We start from the raw sequence: 19,322 nt of genomic DNA, 5'->3' as shown, positions 1-19,322 counted from the left end.
ATACGAATGTACCTACCGTGTTGTGTGTTCCTACACGCAGTGCGTTCTTTAATTATTTAAATAATTTAATAACCTAAGAGTATAAATAATGAATAATGATTGAATGTGCAAAATATAGCCGAGTCCAACACACCAAATGGATTATAATTTATAACTGACGAGAGAGAAATATATGTATAGGTACTTGTCAGCGACATTGAACTTTAGAATATTGCGTTTAAAAATCATTCTTTAGTTTCAGCTGTATGGGATAATGTTAAAATACTCAACTATAAAATACATGTTTTAGATGGTGTTATATTTTGAGTTTGGGTGTTTAAAAGTAACTTTTATAATTCGCTACGAGAGAGGCCCGAGTTAAATCTCTTCAATGGAATTCTTAAGAATATACACTCATATATTATAATTATCGATTACTTTCAATGTATGATCAAAATAACTTTCAAACTGACTTGTGTTTCCATAAACTTGTTGAAGAAAATTGTATACTACATTTAAACGTTTTAGAACTTACGAGAAATCTCAAAGTGTTATCAAATTATTTGAATTATTACGAAATGATAAAAGACAATTCGTTGGTAAAAAATAAAAGTACGAAGTATAAAGCTGTTGGTTAATTTTGTGTGTACCTATATAAAATTAATTTATTTCTAAACAATTTGTATTGATTTTGTAACTGATGTTATGTTAAAGTTATTAGGTATTAATTATTCTAAAAAAGAAAATAATTGTTTCAAATACTAATTAGTATCAACAATTTTATGATATCGACATTTATTTAAAATGTATGTTACCTAGTATATTATAATATAATAGTATTTTCTAAAATATCAATTTGTTATACTCACGAGTAGAAAACTTGAATATTTTAATCAATATGATTCAGCACTATTAAAATATAAAATCTTGTGCACACAGATGATTCACACAATAACATAATAGTAATAAGTTTGTATACATACCCTATTATATTAAATAATTTTAATTTTGATATTTATTTTATCAGAGTTTAGAACTAAACAAGATAATTTTATCTGAAATGAAAATAATTATTAAAAATACTTATTCAATACTAGTAGTAATTTTAGATGTAAGTATATATTGATTTTTTTATATGAACGAAATTCATTCCTTGTAGTTCTAACTAGGTATCCATTATTCATTACTGGATGCTCTCCTTCCCTACGTAAGAAAAAATCAAAATTGTACATTTTATTTCAAATGAACTTATTTTTTCATCAAGTATTGATTGAATTCATTCGAAAAAATTAATGAAAAACTATTAACTCGAAGTCATAATAATATCATTTATCAACTCGGTAAAGCTTAAGATATAACCATTAAATGATACTGAATTAAATTTAAACCAAAGCCTTTAATTAATTTTTAAGTAAACATAAGTCTATTTTTATGAATTAAAACAATTTTGAGAAAATCCCACTATCTTGCGAGGAGTGTATCGTAATTCGTAATTATATTATTAATTCTTTTAAACCGAGAGTGCTTAAAATTTGTGTTATAATAAAGGAATAGTTCTTTTTTTCAAAACAATGTTTTGTTTTTATCAATATTTATTTATATCTGCAAATCAAATTAAATTAGATTGTGTACGAAGAGAAATAACGTTATTATTGAGTAGTGAGTTTAATAAATATTATAGTGTGATTTATAATTGAGCTTGAATAATTTTATTGTTACGCAATTAATAAGTTTCATCAACTACCTAACATTCAGTCACGTCTTTATACCTGATTTACAGAATCATATCAAAATTTAACCAAAGAAAAAATGTATCAATGCTTAATGTTCGGTTAGAAACTATTTGAAGGTGTTTAAGTATTGATCTCAAAGATTAAAGTCACGAGCATCTGTAGCTCTGTGTGCATTTCAGTCGTAATACAACGTTCCCCAAAATTACAAATTCAAATCGGTTATTTGTCATTTCTATCGTACGCCCTAGCCCTATTATATACCTTGAGCTTAGAACGAATACTGCATAATAACCGTAATTAGGTATATGTCAGTCAAATTTAATCGCCAAGTTAATTTGATCTGATTTCAAATTACACATAATATAATATAAGTATTATGTATCAAAATTCCGGTGTTTTTTTCTAGGTTAATTATTGTTTGTTTGCCATAGTTTTATTTTATTTACTTTTTTTTTTTGGAAGCCGTCCATAACGCGTAGTATAACCCAGACCTTAAAAACAGCGGGCAGGCAGAGGCGTGCTTAAGCCGGGCAAGTCAGAAGATTGTATTGTTGCCGCGGCCAAGTCCCTGCTAATTATGAAATAATGCCAGGAAGGTCGCTTAATTTAATCAAATCCGGGTCGGCACCGGTAGCAATAAAAGTCATGTGGTGTTGTTTTTCTCCCCGCGGAATTACATATAATATAAGTACTTTGTATTTTTTGTGTTTTATTTTTAATCTCCTCTGTACATATATACATATATGTATTAAAAACACAATAATATACAAGACCGCACACACATACACATAATATAATACTGCTGGGTGATTCTTTTAACAGTAAACTCTCATTATCTCGAAAAGTACTAACGTTTTTGATAGTATTTATTTTACGTAATTGTAAGTCATTGACCAGAGTTGGCTAAAGTTTCGTATACAAAACAGCATTATTGAAAAAAATGTAGGTTATAAAAATGTAGGTTATAATTTTTCAAGTCTTTTTACTTTCTCGAACGAAGGCAAACAATTTTAATTTAATTAACTAAAGCAGAATATTTTGCTGGGAATTTAAATTTTGAAAACTATGTCGTAGACCAAAATGTTGACGAGTATTTATGTATCACACCACTCAGATCATCAGATGACAAAATTAATATAAAATGTTTAAAAATATATAATACAACTTTAAAGGTTATACACAAACATTTTGTTTTATAGTAACTGCATTAATTATGAAAAAAATAAAATATTTGTAAGAACATTCATACCTTTTTGAAATAATTATGAGTGTTAATATTTAAACAAATTATTCAATAGCCGGGTATGTTTTTTGAACGTATGGCCAAATGACCCATGGATAAATTATATTATAATATACGCACGCATTATACGCTGCGGGAGCATAACTCTCGTCGTTTTCGTTTTTTCCATCAGCCCAAAGATGACGTCTTAAACCAATATAATATTATTATGGATATATACGACTAATTATAACAAATTGGCTTTGCCGGTCGTCTGTAGCTCACAGCTGCTGCTTTAGGTGGTATATTATAACAACGTGGGGCGGCTGTTACTGCTGCCGCTGCAGGTATTAAAATGTGGTTAATTAATATATATACCTATCTACGTGTTTCGACGTGAACGTTTCACGGTCGGTTGCATTACGGTGATGAGCCGCGTATAATAATGCTTAAAACGCAATTTATGGCGTGCACGCGACTAAGAACCTTATAAATGTAATTATATGTATATATATATACATATTATATAGATTGTTGGAGTTCTGATGAAGCGCATATACGAGATATTCTGCGCACCACCACTGAATTCCACTTCAATCGGGGGGGGGGGGCATAGGTATATAGTCAGACGAGCCCGACGGACGTTTATATGGTGCGTTTATTATGTACATAGGTACCTAGGTAGTTAGGGCGCTATCAATTATTATTATTTTTCAGTCGAGGGACTGGCGGTGGGGTGACCCTTAAGCATATTTTTCATCGGGACACTGATGCTATGTAATGAACGGGATATTCGTAAAACCGACTACCGCACAATATTAAACGGTATCATAAAAATAGTATACTCGTAAGTCCGTAACCAACGAGTGAGTTTGACAAAAATAAAAGAAAGCGAACGGAATAATAAACCACGAGTTATGTACCTGTTAAACCTAGGACGAGATTTGTTTTTTTTGTTTAGTAAAAATATTACTCGGGGCGTATTAACGACAAAAATGCGATAATAGTGAATATTGCAAACCAACTATTAATGTCAATCGAAAGATTTTTAGGATGCATGGCTCTCATTTCCAACAGGGAAGTACATGTCGAATAGCAGTGCAAGGAACACCATAGTGTTCGTATACAGCTTAACAAACATTGTAACATTTTAAAAGCAATCGTTCTAAGGATAAACGAAACTAAACCCTGTAAATTAAATTGTTCGTCTCTCGGTCAGCCGCCAATTGGTATGTTCTATGTACCAACCTATTATCCAAATTCTGTCTGTAGCTCAGATTTATCTGTTTAGGTTTAGTTTTCAAATGGCGATCGCCTGCCAATAAACGCGTTTGCGATTCATATGTAAGTTATTACCGTATTGCGTATCACACATTTGATTCGGGCCAATGACACACTCACTAGAAAACCTAATGCCAAACTCAAATATCAGGATCAAGCTCTCTCACCAATAACGCCCCTGTCTACTGTACCGAGTGCGAAAACTGAAAATTGATTGCTCAGTGGAGCGCAATGGCAGCCGTCATCTCACTCATCTCGTTCGGCGCTAAAAGCTAAGCGACCGTTTACTGCAGTTCGTTGGAATAGCATCGGCTTGTAATAATCAAATATAAGCATAATATAGTATCGTATGTACATACTACTATACGCACAACATGCATGTGCAAACTGCATTCGACGATCAATCGAGCATATTGGCACACGAGGTTTCAGAATCAATTAGATAAAACGAACATATACATAGGTATGTTACCACGTGGATTATATTATATTTCCATGGGTACCGAATGATGAGTGGTGTGAAGTGGCCGAGTCACTATGGATCACGAGATGAGGGGCTATCACGTCGATGAGCACTAAATACGAATAAACCGCTGATAGTATCAGCTATATTATACCTAAAATATAGAATATATTACTAGCTGATTCAACATGGAGTTGCCCGTGACAAATTGAATGCCTGCAGATTTACTATGTGAAGTAGCCAGGAATTTTGTTTGAGGGTCTTTGGGGTTTTCGTACAATTAGTTTTTTATGTAATATTATACAATATAGGCTAAAATAAACACTGTCAATGGAGTGGTTATAGCCCTCTCAGTTCCCTGACTAAGCCTCTGGATTCACTCACATTCTTAAATTCTGTTCAATGCAAAATTGTATTTTTATAACTTGTTGATTTGTGTGGTTTCGACCAAATATAAAATAAACGTGTACAAATTCGGCCTCGAGGTGCATATTCTAGGGCAAAGGCAGACTTCGTAATTAGTACCAAATTTCTGAAAATATGTAATGTATTTATAAGCATTGTTTTATTACGTACTTTTATGCCTCACACCATCATCTATTGTTGAAACCATTTAAAAATGTTAAGCTAATTGCAACTCGTAGACGTAAACATTGTTTGAAAACATAATCAAAAATCCTTCATAAAATCATAACACATTCCACCAGAATCGATCAAATAATATCTTTTATACCACAAGAAACTAAATTTTCAAAAGTAAAAAAAAAACATATTGTTCGACCTCATTGTATATACCGTAGTATTGTACACAGCACAATAATAAATTAACCGACGGTATAGTATTTATAAAAACTGAGCGTCAACTTGGCCATTTTTACTTTATACCTTATAGTGTTTTTTACGATAAGTACTGTAGTATTCAAGTCATATTTTATTTTTAACCTGATAAACCAATATAGTTGTCTCGACTTTTACGAATTTTATTTTGTAAACATAAATCAAACACGTTATTGCAAAATGCAAACCACGAATCTACTTAAAGTTTAATGAATTATGCGATGGAAAATATTTTCGAATTGTATTATAAGCGCTTCTCGTTGTTTTCTTTGAACTTTTGAGGGGAACCAACATAAATAACCTATTATTCCATAGTCGATTTCATAACATAAAACGATAATACGTTTATATTATTTTTTATTGTTTATGTTGTTGAACAGAAATTAACAGATAAGGCATATTACTATCATACATTTTTAAATATCACATAAATGTGACGATATTCTATAAAAAAGCATAGGAATATTGTATACTTTATTATTTGTTCTATTACTATTTGTTATACCTAAATAAATATGTATAATATGATGGAATACAGAGTTCTGTGAAAAATAAACACGACAAAAAATATAAGTAATTATACAAAGCATAATATAATATGAGAAATAGATATATAGAAAGTATATCGGAATGCGGAATAATATCGAAAAATGAAGAAAATAGTTAGATATCACACACACACATACATCTACCTATAATAATAGGAAACTATGGTTGGCAATAAGGAAATTGAGGGAAATAGTTTATGTAGGTGTCGAATGAAGGAAGAACGTTCAAGAACGTCTCAAACAGCAAAGATAACGAAACCTACCTATATATAATAAAAAAATACAAGATTCTTCACACGAGAGGACACGATTTCGCGGGATCGCCGTGATGTCGTTTTCGGAATACAAATATATACGTATCTATTATCACTCGTTCCAAAGGTACTCTCGTAGTGATCAATCTAATACTGTACCTACAGTATAACTCCCATCCATACACATATATCGTTAGGTTTATAGACCCACGTATTTATATATAGACAACCTATATATATATATGTATATATTATATGGTGTACATATATAGCAATGGGTTCAAATAAGTTATCTACCGCCGTGACGTGTGTACACATTTTTTCTTTTTTTTTTTTTTTTGTAAATAACTGCGCAGTAAAATTAATGGTTTTAGACGGTTTAGTCATAAATAACATGTGCTACATCGTTGTTTCAGATGTACGCGTGAACATGGCCTATAGTCTGATGATTTTGGTAATTATTACAAAAAAATGATGTAATAATATTGTTATACGTTCCTACCTCCCGTTGCTGGGTCCGACATTCGGCACGTTGTACGATGAGCTAGCCGTGATCGCCGAATCCGGTATGGCACCTGATTCCATACCCAGAGCTTCATCGCATTCTCCTGAAACAATGAAACAAAAAAAAAGATTAATAATCGTCTTTTAAGTTTTTACAGATTTACAAAACATGGTATATCAAATCACGTCATGTCTAAGTGAACTGCATGTAACTTTCATGTGACGTGTATAGGAATAACAGTCTGGAAAAAAAAACTTTTAATTTCGTAAACATTGTAATTAACTTGCGAATTCTGGTAATGGCCCGACCCGAAAGACGCGAGTTTGCCAGAATAATGTTCGTCAAAACTTTTTACAACTTCGTGGCGCAGACGACAGTGAGCAAATAAGAAACACAGATGATTTTTTTTGAAAATTTAATACAAACTAATGCTTATCGTTTATAAACGTCGAATGATAGAAATGTCGTTCACTGTTTATTAAGTTTCATATTGTTCACAAAGTTTGTACTCCATAGTTCACGAAAGAAAAAAAATTAAAAACAAATTCGTATGTATAAAAATATAATAATAAACAAAATACGATTTATACATTTTTCTTATAATATAAAACATAAATATCATATACATGATATACATCATACATATATATTTAAACTTTCTGGACGATGTTTATATACCTAAAACAGTCAGTACTTATATATATAAATTTAGATTTAATATATTATTTAGGTAGGAAACATCACAGATACCTTACATTTTTTCCAAATATACAAGCTGATCCATTTAAATGTCTACACTAATTATTTCAAAAAGTTTTGAATTATTTGAAAATATAACTTTTCACAATTTGAAGTCGTTTCAAAACAATTTTTAAAATATTTTACTTAAATTGTATCATTATAGTTTTTTAAGTTTTTGGAATGAAGTTCTTCTATACGCTGCTTGCGGTAGAAGTGAATTTCATTTTCAAGTAACGAAATGCAGTGTTGCCAGATAAAAAAATACATTGAGTGAAACAAGTTACTAAATAAATAAATATTTTATATAATAATTTTACATATATTTGCTATTATACATCTTGTTTTTGAAGTAAATTCTCATAGGCGACAGCGGAAAGTTAAACATAATATTATTTAACGTCCGGAGTGTTAAACATCTCCCTACTGCCAGTGTTGCCAGTATTTAAAAATTAATTAACCGTACTAATATTATAATGATAATGACCAAGGTACAGTTTAACAGTTTAACAGTGTTGCAAGCAATATTGAACATGAGATAATCGAATAGTCCCTTTAAAATTACCATTTCTCCCTAAATTCGTCGTACTCATAGACCTTATACTACTAGATAAGAATCTATTGCGAATAACAACACCGGAAAATTATTATTATTATTTTTTTTTTATTGATCCTGAGCCCGGCAACTGTGGCCATTAGCTATTAATAGGTATTGTAGGTTTGTATTGATGGTTTGTATTGATGGTTTGTAGGTTTTTTGGTACTGTAGGGGGGAACACGTGTGTGTTTGTTTTGGCAGAATTTCGAATGGGGCACCCGTAGGTTTCTGCCATGCCCCGGGGGTGGGGGATGGCAGCACTTGTTTTCCGGTCACCGTGACTTGTCCGGAGAAAAATGCCGCCCGGTGGCCGAGGATCGAACTGCGACCGGCTGCGTCGCAGCGGAAGAGTCAGACCACTCGGTCACCTCGTCCCCCACCTGAAAATTAACTGGACTAAATTGGCTTAAAACTGTCCCGCACCATCCCTCGCTGGGATAATAAACCATATAAATGATTCGGTCCAAACATCCCGTCGCATATTTATTCACACTGGTTTAGCTTAGCAAATTTCTAGCATTACGAGTAAAAACTTAGAAAATTACGAAGAAATAAAATTGTGAAAAATATTATTTTGCCATGACATAAATGATATTATGTAACATAAACTCTAAATAAAGCATTCAAAACATTGAATGAATAGACACTTGAATGGATCATCTCGTGTCTTTGTATGTTATAGTTTTAAATTTCAATATTTGCCTACTAGTTAGTATAATTTAAGCTTAACATATAAGTAGTAAGTTATAACATACAGAACAAATAAATAAAATCATAATTTTCTTGTAATAATATGCAATTAATGATTTTATTGTTGACTGATGGTAAAAGAACATTTTTCGTTATGGAATTATCATTACCAGCTACTTGATACTATATTTGTTTTTCTGAAGATCACATTATATTGATTTTAATTACTTGTGTAAGGTAATAATAACTAACAAAACGACAAGACTAATCAAAATACGATTTTAGCTAAGTAAGTATTTGACGTACTTGGCTTATTTCAATACACAAGTAATTATCTCAGTGAGTTAGGCCAATATTAGCATTTCTGTTATAGTTTCCCTACTTTTATATTATTAACAACCATTATTAAACATAGTAGGGCTGTGCACGAGAGGCTTTGATTGAAGCAAAACTACAGTCCAAGTTGAAAATCTTGTTGTTTGAATAATTACGCTGCTTTGAAAAGTTTTGGGCATCGAGAACGTCATCAAACGCCGTCAGGTAGACATCTTGGAGACTACACTGCGATGAAGTGTTTTGTCTGCAATGTTCGAAGGAATGCCACTCGGCTATCTACGTGGTTATGAGTGAAAATGCTTCGAAATCTTGTAAGGTCCCGAACGTATAATGATCCTCTTTGTGTTGGTAATTTCAAGGGGAAAAACAAATATTCGTTTCCACCACTAGTTATTCGCTATTGTCCTTCACCGCTGGTCCTTTATCATAAGACCGAATAAATTAAACTTCACGTTTCTTCGGAGTTCGCTGAACATTTTTTCAAGGGTGAAACCTATTATGATTTCTATTGTTTTTTAATTACCTCGTCTTGGCATAAACTTTTTAATTCCTTTGAATTCAACGCAAAATTATTAATTACATCATTGCGGTGAAGTTATATATATTTTTTAGAGTTTTGATGTAAATATCAAGTAGATACATCAAATTTTATGGATAGTATTATGATTAAATTGATGTGTATAGATGTATAATTTTCGTATAAGTAATAACTAATAAGTATTGTTAACATTTGTAAATAATTGAATTTGTGACTAATAATTGATTTATTTGCTAAACATAATGATATTTAAATAATAGCATATTCACATAAAATCAGTCATTTTTTAAAAGCCCCAAAATCAATTAAATAATTACCACCTTCGATGTCTTGCGTATTACTTAAAAATTAAAACGCAATAGAACGGATAATTTTTTATAAAGTTTTCTCCTTTATTCAAACTGTTACTAAACGTTCTTTACAGTTTTACAACAATTTTTTTGACGGCTTCATTGTGGAAGGTACTTTATATAATAGCGTTTCTACTATGAAATATAGTACATCGGGGACCCATAATTTTAATGTCACCCAATCGATCCTTCCTAAAGACTGCCGAAAGGGACTAGGTCGTGGAATTTACAGTGTACAACTACTATTCTGTAAGTTTTTTTTTTTAACGTTCAGCCATAGATTTGTGGTGAAATTGAACCAAACCCTTGTTTCGTGTTTGCTTTGTAACTACATTATAATAATATAATAATGCTATGCATTCTGTGGATTTGTAATCTGTCGTAGGTAAATGTTGATTTAACTGATTAACAATATTTGTGTTTACGTGTACATATACTCAGTAGTCCGTATAAAAAAAATAAAAATAATAATATGTGCATCTGGGAACTTTTTTCTACATTTCATTAATTCAATTACTACTATTTTAGGCAAGAAACCAATAATATATGTGTGCATACATACAATATATACAAATAGGATATGTACGCAAAACTGTTAACATTCACGTTACCGGTGTAAGCGCATAACTCACCTATAAAATATATGCTATGTTGTATGGCTCGAGGTGATTATACATGGCAAAATTAATGGATTGTGAATCGTACGGTACGGTTGGAGGGCGAAAAAATATATCTCCACACACACACACACACGCACACTATACAGCTTTAGAGCCATATCATATCGTGTATTATTATAATAATAATAATAATAATAATAGTAATAATAGTATACCACGGATAGGGAAATATAGTTCTATATACTTTATAGGCTATGCCTTGCGTGTCGTTTTCCCGTTGCATGTCACAAACCTACTCTCGTTTGGAGGTCCGATTATATATATATATATATATTATATATATATATATTTATGTATATGTTATACATACTACGCTGTATACACATACACACCAGGCACCCCTAACTACCCTCCAAATCACGTCACGCTGCAGCGAGAGTAAGAGGAAAAAGTCGTAAAATTATACGATTCGTAAAAACAAAAATACCTATTACACATGTACGTATAATATTGTATAGGTCTGTATGTGATTTACAACGGTCGTCGCGCGCGTATAAAGAGGAACGCGGCACGGCACTTTTCTTTATTTATTTTCATGTTTTTTTTTAACGGGTAACATATCCGCGTAGGCGACTATACTATATTTTACCAAAACGATAAGGTTTACGAACGATTCCACGAAAAAATGTTGTTTATTAAGCCGCTGCAGTTTGCTACTGGTCTTAGATTTCTTATCAAAAATTAAGGTGCACCAATATGTGCAGGTATTCCACGCACGTATTTTAAGAGCCACCCTTCGTATTCGACTCTTTGAAAATAATGTTTCCTGTTCATCACTTTCCCACGGAAACGTCCAAACCGTTATAATTTATTTACGACGCTATTTTATAAATTGGCTGCACTAGTTTGTTATATTATTATACATAGTGTGATGTTACTTCACGTATCGAAATCGCTCCATGTTTTTTTTTTCACTTTTTACTAAAGTATCAATTATAATATTTATATATTATATAGGTTTGACCATAGAACATAATATTATTATAATTATATGCTAAAATTAAATATTCCTATTTTATACCATTAAATAGGAATAATACATATGGTTTATGAGTTATGACTTATGACTACAGAATTTTCGTCAATGTTCACTATATATTTTTAATTTAAATTCATGTATAATATAATATTAATATTAAAATAAATTATAATACTTCCATAATAATATGGTGATTTATTTAATTTTAATAAATCGATTTTTCCAATCGCAATAATATTATATTTATTGGTCGTATTTACTATTTAATCAGTATTAATTAATAACGCCTGACCCCTAATCATTTAGTCACTATATATTTTACCAAAGGATTTAATATTTGTTTCAGATATAGGGTTTAGAACATTGGGCATTAAAATATTAAATTAAAATTGCAATTTCATAATAATAATTACTTACTGATTTTTGATCGACAGCTGTGTATGTGCTTTTATGCGGTAAGTTACTGAGGTAGACAATTTCAGGATAAAAAAATATAATAAATCCATGTAATAAAATCATTATGTACCTATTTATTATATTATACACGTAATAACATACATTATTAATAACAACTAAAAATGAAAAAATAAAGAAACGTTTCCAGAAAAGTGATTCCGTGTCGCTGTCAGTTATTACAGGACTTGCCAATGTGCAGCATTCTATTGGTTTTTATTTATTAATTTCGTTCGAATGAATGGGTTATGTCTAAATAATACACCACAGTAAATGGACATTGAAAATGAAAATGTTAACCCCGAAGAGTTTGTGATGCCGTCGGCGATGTATTAATGGTTTTGAATTTTTGATGAAGTCCAAGATATTATATAAATAACTACCATTTTTTTTTGTGCGATAACTAATAATAATAACAATAATAGTAATAGTAATAATAATAATAATAATAATAAATAAAAATGATAATAGGGGTATGTAAGGTGTGTTTTAAAAGAGCAACGTTATTACATACATTGGTTTTTGGGGTTTTCGATGTAATTATTTATGAATGATTTAATGCATGTCAACGCAATGTTATCGATCGTTTAAAATGTCGTATTATAATATTATTATTATCATCAAGTAATTTCAAAAAGCAATAATATTATCGTGCCAACTCGATGTCTTTATTTGAAAAGTTTGCCGAATGCCAATAAATATGTATGACATATAGATATATAATACACATATAGATACATGAACGATGAAGTAGGTTTATGGCTTTTATTTATGTATCAAGAATCGTTTAAATTTACTTCAATTGACAATCAAACTGTGTCCTGTGGTATTATAATATAATGATTGTTTGCTTACAATAATGATATACCTATATATATTATACATTATATATTTTTTATTTTCGGCGTTATGTTACTCTAATCATGTATTTATAGAACATACTTATAGGTACCGCTGCAGTCATGCAAACGTGTTATTGGACAATAAATCCATTTGTGAGCGATAATAATTTACTTATTTCCATTATTACGACTTAATAATGCCATTGCAGCATATTATAATGCTTTGGACAACACGACATGGTCAGATTAATTAGCATTTTATATATTTTTAATTGCCCGAATGTTGCTAACGTTTTACTGCGTTTAATGTTATGCACAGTTGACCTTTTAAAGGTTTCCTAGAAACGCTGTAGGATTAAAAAAAAGCTCAAATATTTATTTTATAAAATATAACCTAGGTTATCATGCATAATAATATGAAATAATTATGAAAAAAGAGACTAGTTTTGTTTGCAATTGTATTTATACCAATATTGAGTTCAACTATTAGGTACCTATGAGCAGTTTAATGCGATTTCGAAGAAAAAAAGGTTGGTTATTGGTAAAATAAATTTTCATCGTTAATATTATATTATGATAGAAAATCAAACTTCAAGAATTATCAAATATTATACGGGAACGTTCGAAAATTAATCTAAAAGTCAATAATAATAATTTGACACGTAAAATGCAATACAAATATTGAATATTTATTTTGAAACGAGAAAATTGACAGTTACAGTTATATTATATTATATCGATTTCAGGTCAATCCGGTAAAAAAGAAATGTTATTATAAAAAACAAAATATTTAAAGTTTTTAAAAAGTCGTAATATTAAGTACATTTTAAGTTTTATTTAAATAAATATATAGGAGGGTAGTCTGATTTGAAAATGTTTAAGAATTAATTATGATAATAACAGGGTTTGAAAGTTGTAGGAGTTATCAGATAAATTATGCACGAAATTCTCAAAAATCAAATAAATTATGTATTATGAATAACGTTAAGCGTTTTAAAATTATGAATTAAATTTACCTCAAGTTTGGCTGGGATCGTTTCGAACGGTGTATTTTATTCACCAAAATGAATAAAGAATAGCACAACTAAATTAAAAAATCCACGCAACGCATGGAAAATCCAGTGAAAAGTTACTTGGTCGTTTTAAAATTCACCGCTTTGCCTGCGTGAAACAGAAATAATTCGGAAGCGCGCAGAATAAGACCACGAAACTCTCACGAATTTCGAGCATCTGCAGTATATTATAGCAGTTTACAACAATATTTTACTCCACGGTAATAAATAAAATATATGTGTTACAAGTATGGTTCGGGATGGAAAAATAATCAACACTTATAATGCACGAAATTGATACTCGTTTATATTGATACTCATACTTCATCAGCTGTGGACATGTACTATACACAGTGCGTAGTTTCGACGAAAACGGCGCCGCCGAGCCACACCGACAAAATGAAATCGCAAGAGCTTTAATACACGCGACAATACATTTATCAGGAGATGTACAACGTTGTGGGAGAGAAAGGGGGGAAATTCTTTCAGGGCTGCTGAACTCCCACCGGACCGCACAAAAAAATCTGTTGTATTTTATATATATATCAGTATATACATATAATATATTTTACAAAGGTGTAGTGAAAATAAATACGCACACGGTGAGCGTATTGAAATCAAATGGACCGTTTCGGGGCGAAATGCGTTTTCTGATCAAAAGTCATTGGCTATTTATTTTTAGCGTGCGTCGACACGATCCGATGAAGTCTCGAGAGTGGATGATAATGGTTTATATATACACACATGCGCCCAAGCACCACAAACCGCTCATGATATAAAGTCATCGCCGGAAGCTCTGTCGGAAAATGAAACCTAATAGTTTTTAACGACGGAATAATATATAGGATAACTCGCGATGGCATTTTCTGATATTTTATTTTTCAATCGCTAGGTATATCATTATAATATATTGTTATAGTTACCTATATATTATATTGCATTATAATAATGTATACGGTTTAATATGAACGCGCTTATAAAGTTCAAGTAAAGACTTTTATTAAAAACGACTGAACTCTGGGAAAAATATCTTATGATACTTTATACTATTAAAGTTGCATTAAAATTACAAAAGTCTACATCCGTATAGGTTTATTATTCTATACATTTTACAAAAATAAAACTATTATAGGATGAAAAAATATGTTGATCGACGATTTTCGAGAACTTACTCACATAGAATTATGGTTATGGTGGTTAAAATATCAAAATATGATGTTTGATCTTGATTGTATATAATATACTAGGTATATTACGTTTGAAAATTGTAGAACTGCCTACGAATAAAATATAAAACTATGTACCTATAGAATTAAAATAGACAAACGGCGCAAATATCGCGTTTAGTCCGAACAATTCAAAAAACATTGATACCTACTGCATTAATATTATCCTATAAAGACGAACCGTATTATAGCGGTGATGTGATATTCTATTGTACCCATCGCATTCCAGGTGGTAACCTAGACTTCGCATTGTCCACAACACCGGGTATATGGTCGAATCAAGGTGTGCTGCGCACATAAATATACACACCGGTTTGCCGGTCGCGTTTGTTAACTACGTTCTAATTTCCTTTATGAATAATTAATCTGGAAGATTTGCATACATAGCTATACGTACACGGGCGTCCGCCCCGCGGCAGAATCCTATAGTGGTCGTCGAAAAGCGACGGCGGCGCTACGTGTGGGCGGTGGGTGGGCAGGTGGTGGGTATAGGCACGGGTGGTGATTTTTGGTCTTGTTGTTCTTTTACGCCCGACGCGCGTGTCGGCGGGTGTCGTCGTGCTCGATTTAAATTCAAATCCCGTCGACGTCGTTCGCGCCCGGCTATATAATAATAATAATAATAATAATAATAATGATAATAACAACATCGCCCGTCTCCGAGCGTAAACTCTTTTCGGGGTTTCGATTTCGCGGACTACCTCTCCTGTCGTGCATAATATACATACATTATTATAATACACACTGCGACGACGATGACGATAATGACAATAATAGTAATAATATAACAGTAGTAATCATAATCATAATAATAATGGAAAATTACGATATCGGCGACGACGGTGGCAGTACTGCAGCTGATAACTGTTTGCCGGGGGGCGTTATAGAATATTATTATATTGTATATTATAGTACTGCAGTCACAGCTGCGAGTGTATATACAATATTGCGATGGTAATAATATTATTATGCCGATCACCGCCGTCGATGAATATATATATTATTTTAATTTTGAGTGAAGGCGCCGTCGTAATTTTTCTTTGGGCCCCGTCGACCGTGCACACCGTCGCAGCGACAGCGGACTGGTGCGATTATTATAATTGTATTACATTTAAGGAGCGCGTACGCCTATATAACATCGTTATTATTGTTATATTATTATTATGATTATTGTAAATGTATTATACGGGACGATAGGTCCGAGCGATTTACCACCGGTTCGCAATGTTATTATAATAATTTATTGTTTTAAAACGACGACGCGATAGTGATGGTAATAATATTCTAGATTGCAGTGTGCTCCGTTAACGGTATATTTATTGTTATAACTTATAAGGGGTCTACTCCTGATTCGTGTTGATTTTTCTTCCGTGGTCGTAAAACAAAACATGTCTACAACCTTACCATAACTATATTATATTGCAGAATACAATATGATACTTAATCAATACGTGTGAAAAATAATAGAACTATTACTAATCAGTTATATTGTTTACCTTATATAAAAATGATTTTTTACAACCATATATTACCATGTACCTAACTGTTAAATATTATGATTTACTTTCTGTTTAAAAGTAAATAATTGTATTTTGCTGAGCATTTTCAACCAATTAGTTTTTTAGATTTGTATGGTACTTTGTTATTGTTTTTCCCTAATAAGTATACTATTTGCCCGACCTATTCAAGTTTATGGTTTTAAATACGCAATGAATTACGCTTTTAATTAGAGTATATTAAAGAAGTCATTCGAGTGCAAATTGATGAAAACGGTTTATTGTTACCGATCGGAATAAACTACTCTTTTATGAATTAATTTTTAACGGTTCGGAAAGCATACAAATACACATAAGAATCTTCAAAGGTCCGATTTAATTTTAATGATACGACAGCATTGACAAAATGTATAAGTACATACATTTATAAACAGCGTATATATGACTTAGAGCCATACACATTCTGATGTGAAAATCACAAATTAAACGTTTTATTGAATATCCAATTTTATATTTGCTACCTATAAATTATAGAGTTTGAAAATAAATATTTGTTATTATTGTTTTATTTTATCTAGTATTAATTGTGTTTAAACCATATTATTACTTAACTTGAATTTCATTTTAAAACCATTAACATTCAAATTCAATATTGCAGTACAGTGTTTTTCACATTTAATTAGTTTTAATTAAATTTCATTATATCAATGCATGAAAAAATAATATTGATACAATATTACACAGTACTTACCTACAAATCAATAGTTGATATATTTTCAAAGCGTTGGAGATAAAAATGATTTCTGAGTAGCCTAGTACCACTACTATAACATAATATGTAACCTAATCAACAAGTCGTTATATATTTGTATTCGAGCTGAACCTTTAATAGACGAGTATTAATTAATTCACTGTTATTTCTCATTTTCTATTATCAACCACATTTAAATATATTTGTTTTTCGATTAACTTAATTAAAATACAGTTTGGGATTATTGTTATTGAGTCTACTAGGGAGAGTTCCCTCTGTCTGTTTCAATGGGAAAATTTAATTAATATGACTTTTGGATGTTTCTCAGTTGTTCATAATGTATTGTATTATTGGTTTGACATATTTGTTCACGTTAAAATATAATATAATTTGACAACATTTACTGTTCTAAATTAAACTTCATACGACCTTTTCGAACGTCAACGACATATACCTCTGTATATGGGCACGTGCCCGCGTGTTAAAACGTCGAAAGCGCACGCGATTTTATATTGTAAACCATATCGACATAAATGTGTTGCAAAACTTTACAACGATTATTATTGTTGTGGCGTATAATAGTCTCAACTTTTACGTTTTTTTGCAAAAATTTCATGGAAATCACGGTTTGTAGAGATTGAGTTGTGAAATACTCAAATGTGATTGTATAGTATAGTTGAGATAGTTTGGTAATAATATGGATAATTCAATTTGTGACATCAACGAGAATTAAATAAAATATATTACGAGCTCATTATTTGTTTTCTCTCTTTGACCCACGAGGAACATAGAAAATTACGTTTAGCAGAACCAACACTGTGTTATTAATTTTAATATTAGAGTAAATTCTTGTATTACTAAACTTTAAGTTAGGAACATAACCTGTATCCCTACTTTGACAATTTCATGATATTTCAATTTTTATGTAAGTTAGGTGTAAACTATACAGTTAAAAGTATCGTGAAAAAGCCAATATAGGGATAAAGCTTATGTCTTTAGTTTACAGTTTGATAATAGGTGAATTCACTCTAATATTAAAAGTAACAACACGCAAGGGTAAACATAAATTGACTATGTTGCGCGTGAGTCAGAGAGAAAAAAGAAATGGTGCACTGACATCCCCTTAATATAAAACTGATGCTCACTGCAGTTTGTAATATTATAATGGATAATATTATTTATGACGTTAAACGTAAAATTAAATACCAACATATAAAATCTAAGAGTAACACCAATATATAATCACGTTCATTTCATAATGACTAACGACTGTGCATATAGTATACACCAGGAATGGTGAACCTTTTTGCACCAGAGTGTCAATTAAAAATTTTGGTTGGATTTTGTTTTTCCTGCATGTCAATTAGTTCGATGACCCTTCAATTTTTTGAAATACCGTATCATAGGTTTGCCATATCTTGTATACACATTACACATACAACTACCATATTATTATTATTATTATTAGCCTAACTGTGATACCAAAGTGCCGCCGATTTTAGGCAATGACGGTAATTTGCACGATAACAACTGATAAGAAAGAGTACAATTTTGTTATGACAAGTTTGATACCATTTTAGTAAGTATATTCCACGCGTATAGTATTTTGACACTATACAATTATTTTGTATTTTTGATCAATTTTGTTTTTAAAAATAAGAAGTATATGATACTCAGGGGACAGAATGAGGTTCAGTCCCAATACGAATCGTCGTTGTTTCGAATCCTATCAACCTCGCAAAACATCCCTTTCTCTGGCAGCCGATTGTCC

The 19,322-nt window shown here is 31.1% G+C and overlaps 1 protein-coding gene across 2 annotated transcripts in view; it reads right to left on the bottom strand.

Annotated features, from left to right (window-relative positions):
* The window catches only part of LOC111033531 (discoidin domain-containing receptor 2-like), a 159,851-nt gene that overhangs the window by 70,670 nt on the left and 69,859 nt on the right, over positions 1 to 19,322 (bottom strand). For both annotated transcript variants that reach the window (XM_022314317.1, XM_022314325.1), the window contains one exon: positions 6,820 to 6,925. In XM_022314317.1, the coding sequence (XP_022170009.1) occupies positions 6,820 to 6,925 (106 nt within the window). The remainder of the gene's footprint in view (positions 1 to 6,819; positions 6,926 to 19,322) is intronic.

The sequence above is a fragment of the Myzus persicae genome, unplaced genomic scaffold, assembly GCF_001856785.1.
Source record: "Myzus persicae strain clone G006 unplaced genomic scaffold, MPER_G0061.0, whole genome shotgun sequence".
Taxonomy (NCBI): domain Eukaryota; kingdom Metazoa; phylum Arthropoda; class Insecta; order Hemiptera; family Aphididae; genus Myzus; species Myzus persicae.
The sequence above is the reverse complement of the archived record's forward strand: the minus strand, read 5'-3'. Positions and strand labels throughout refer to the sequence as shown.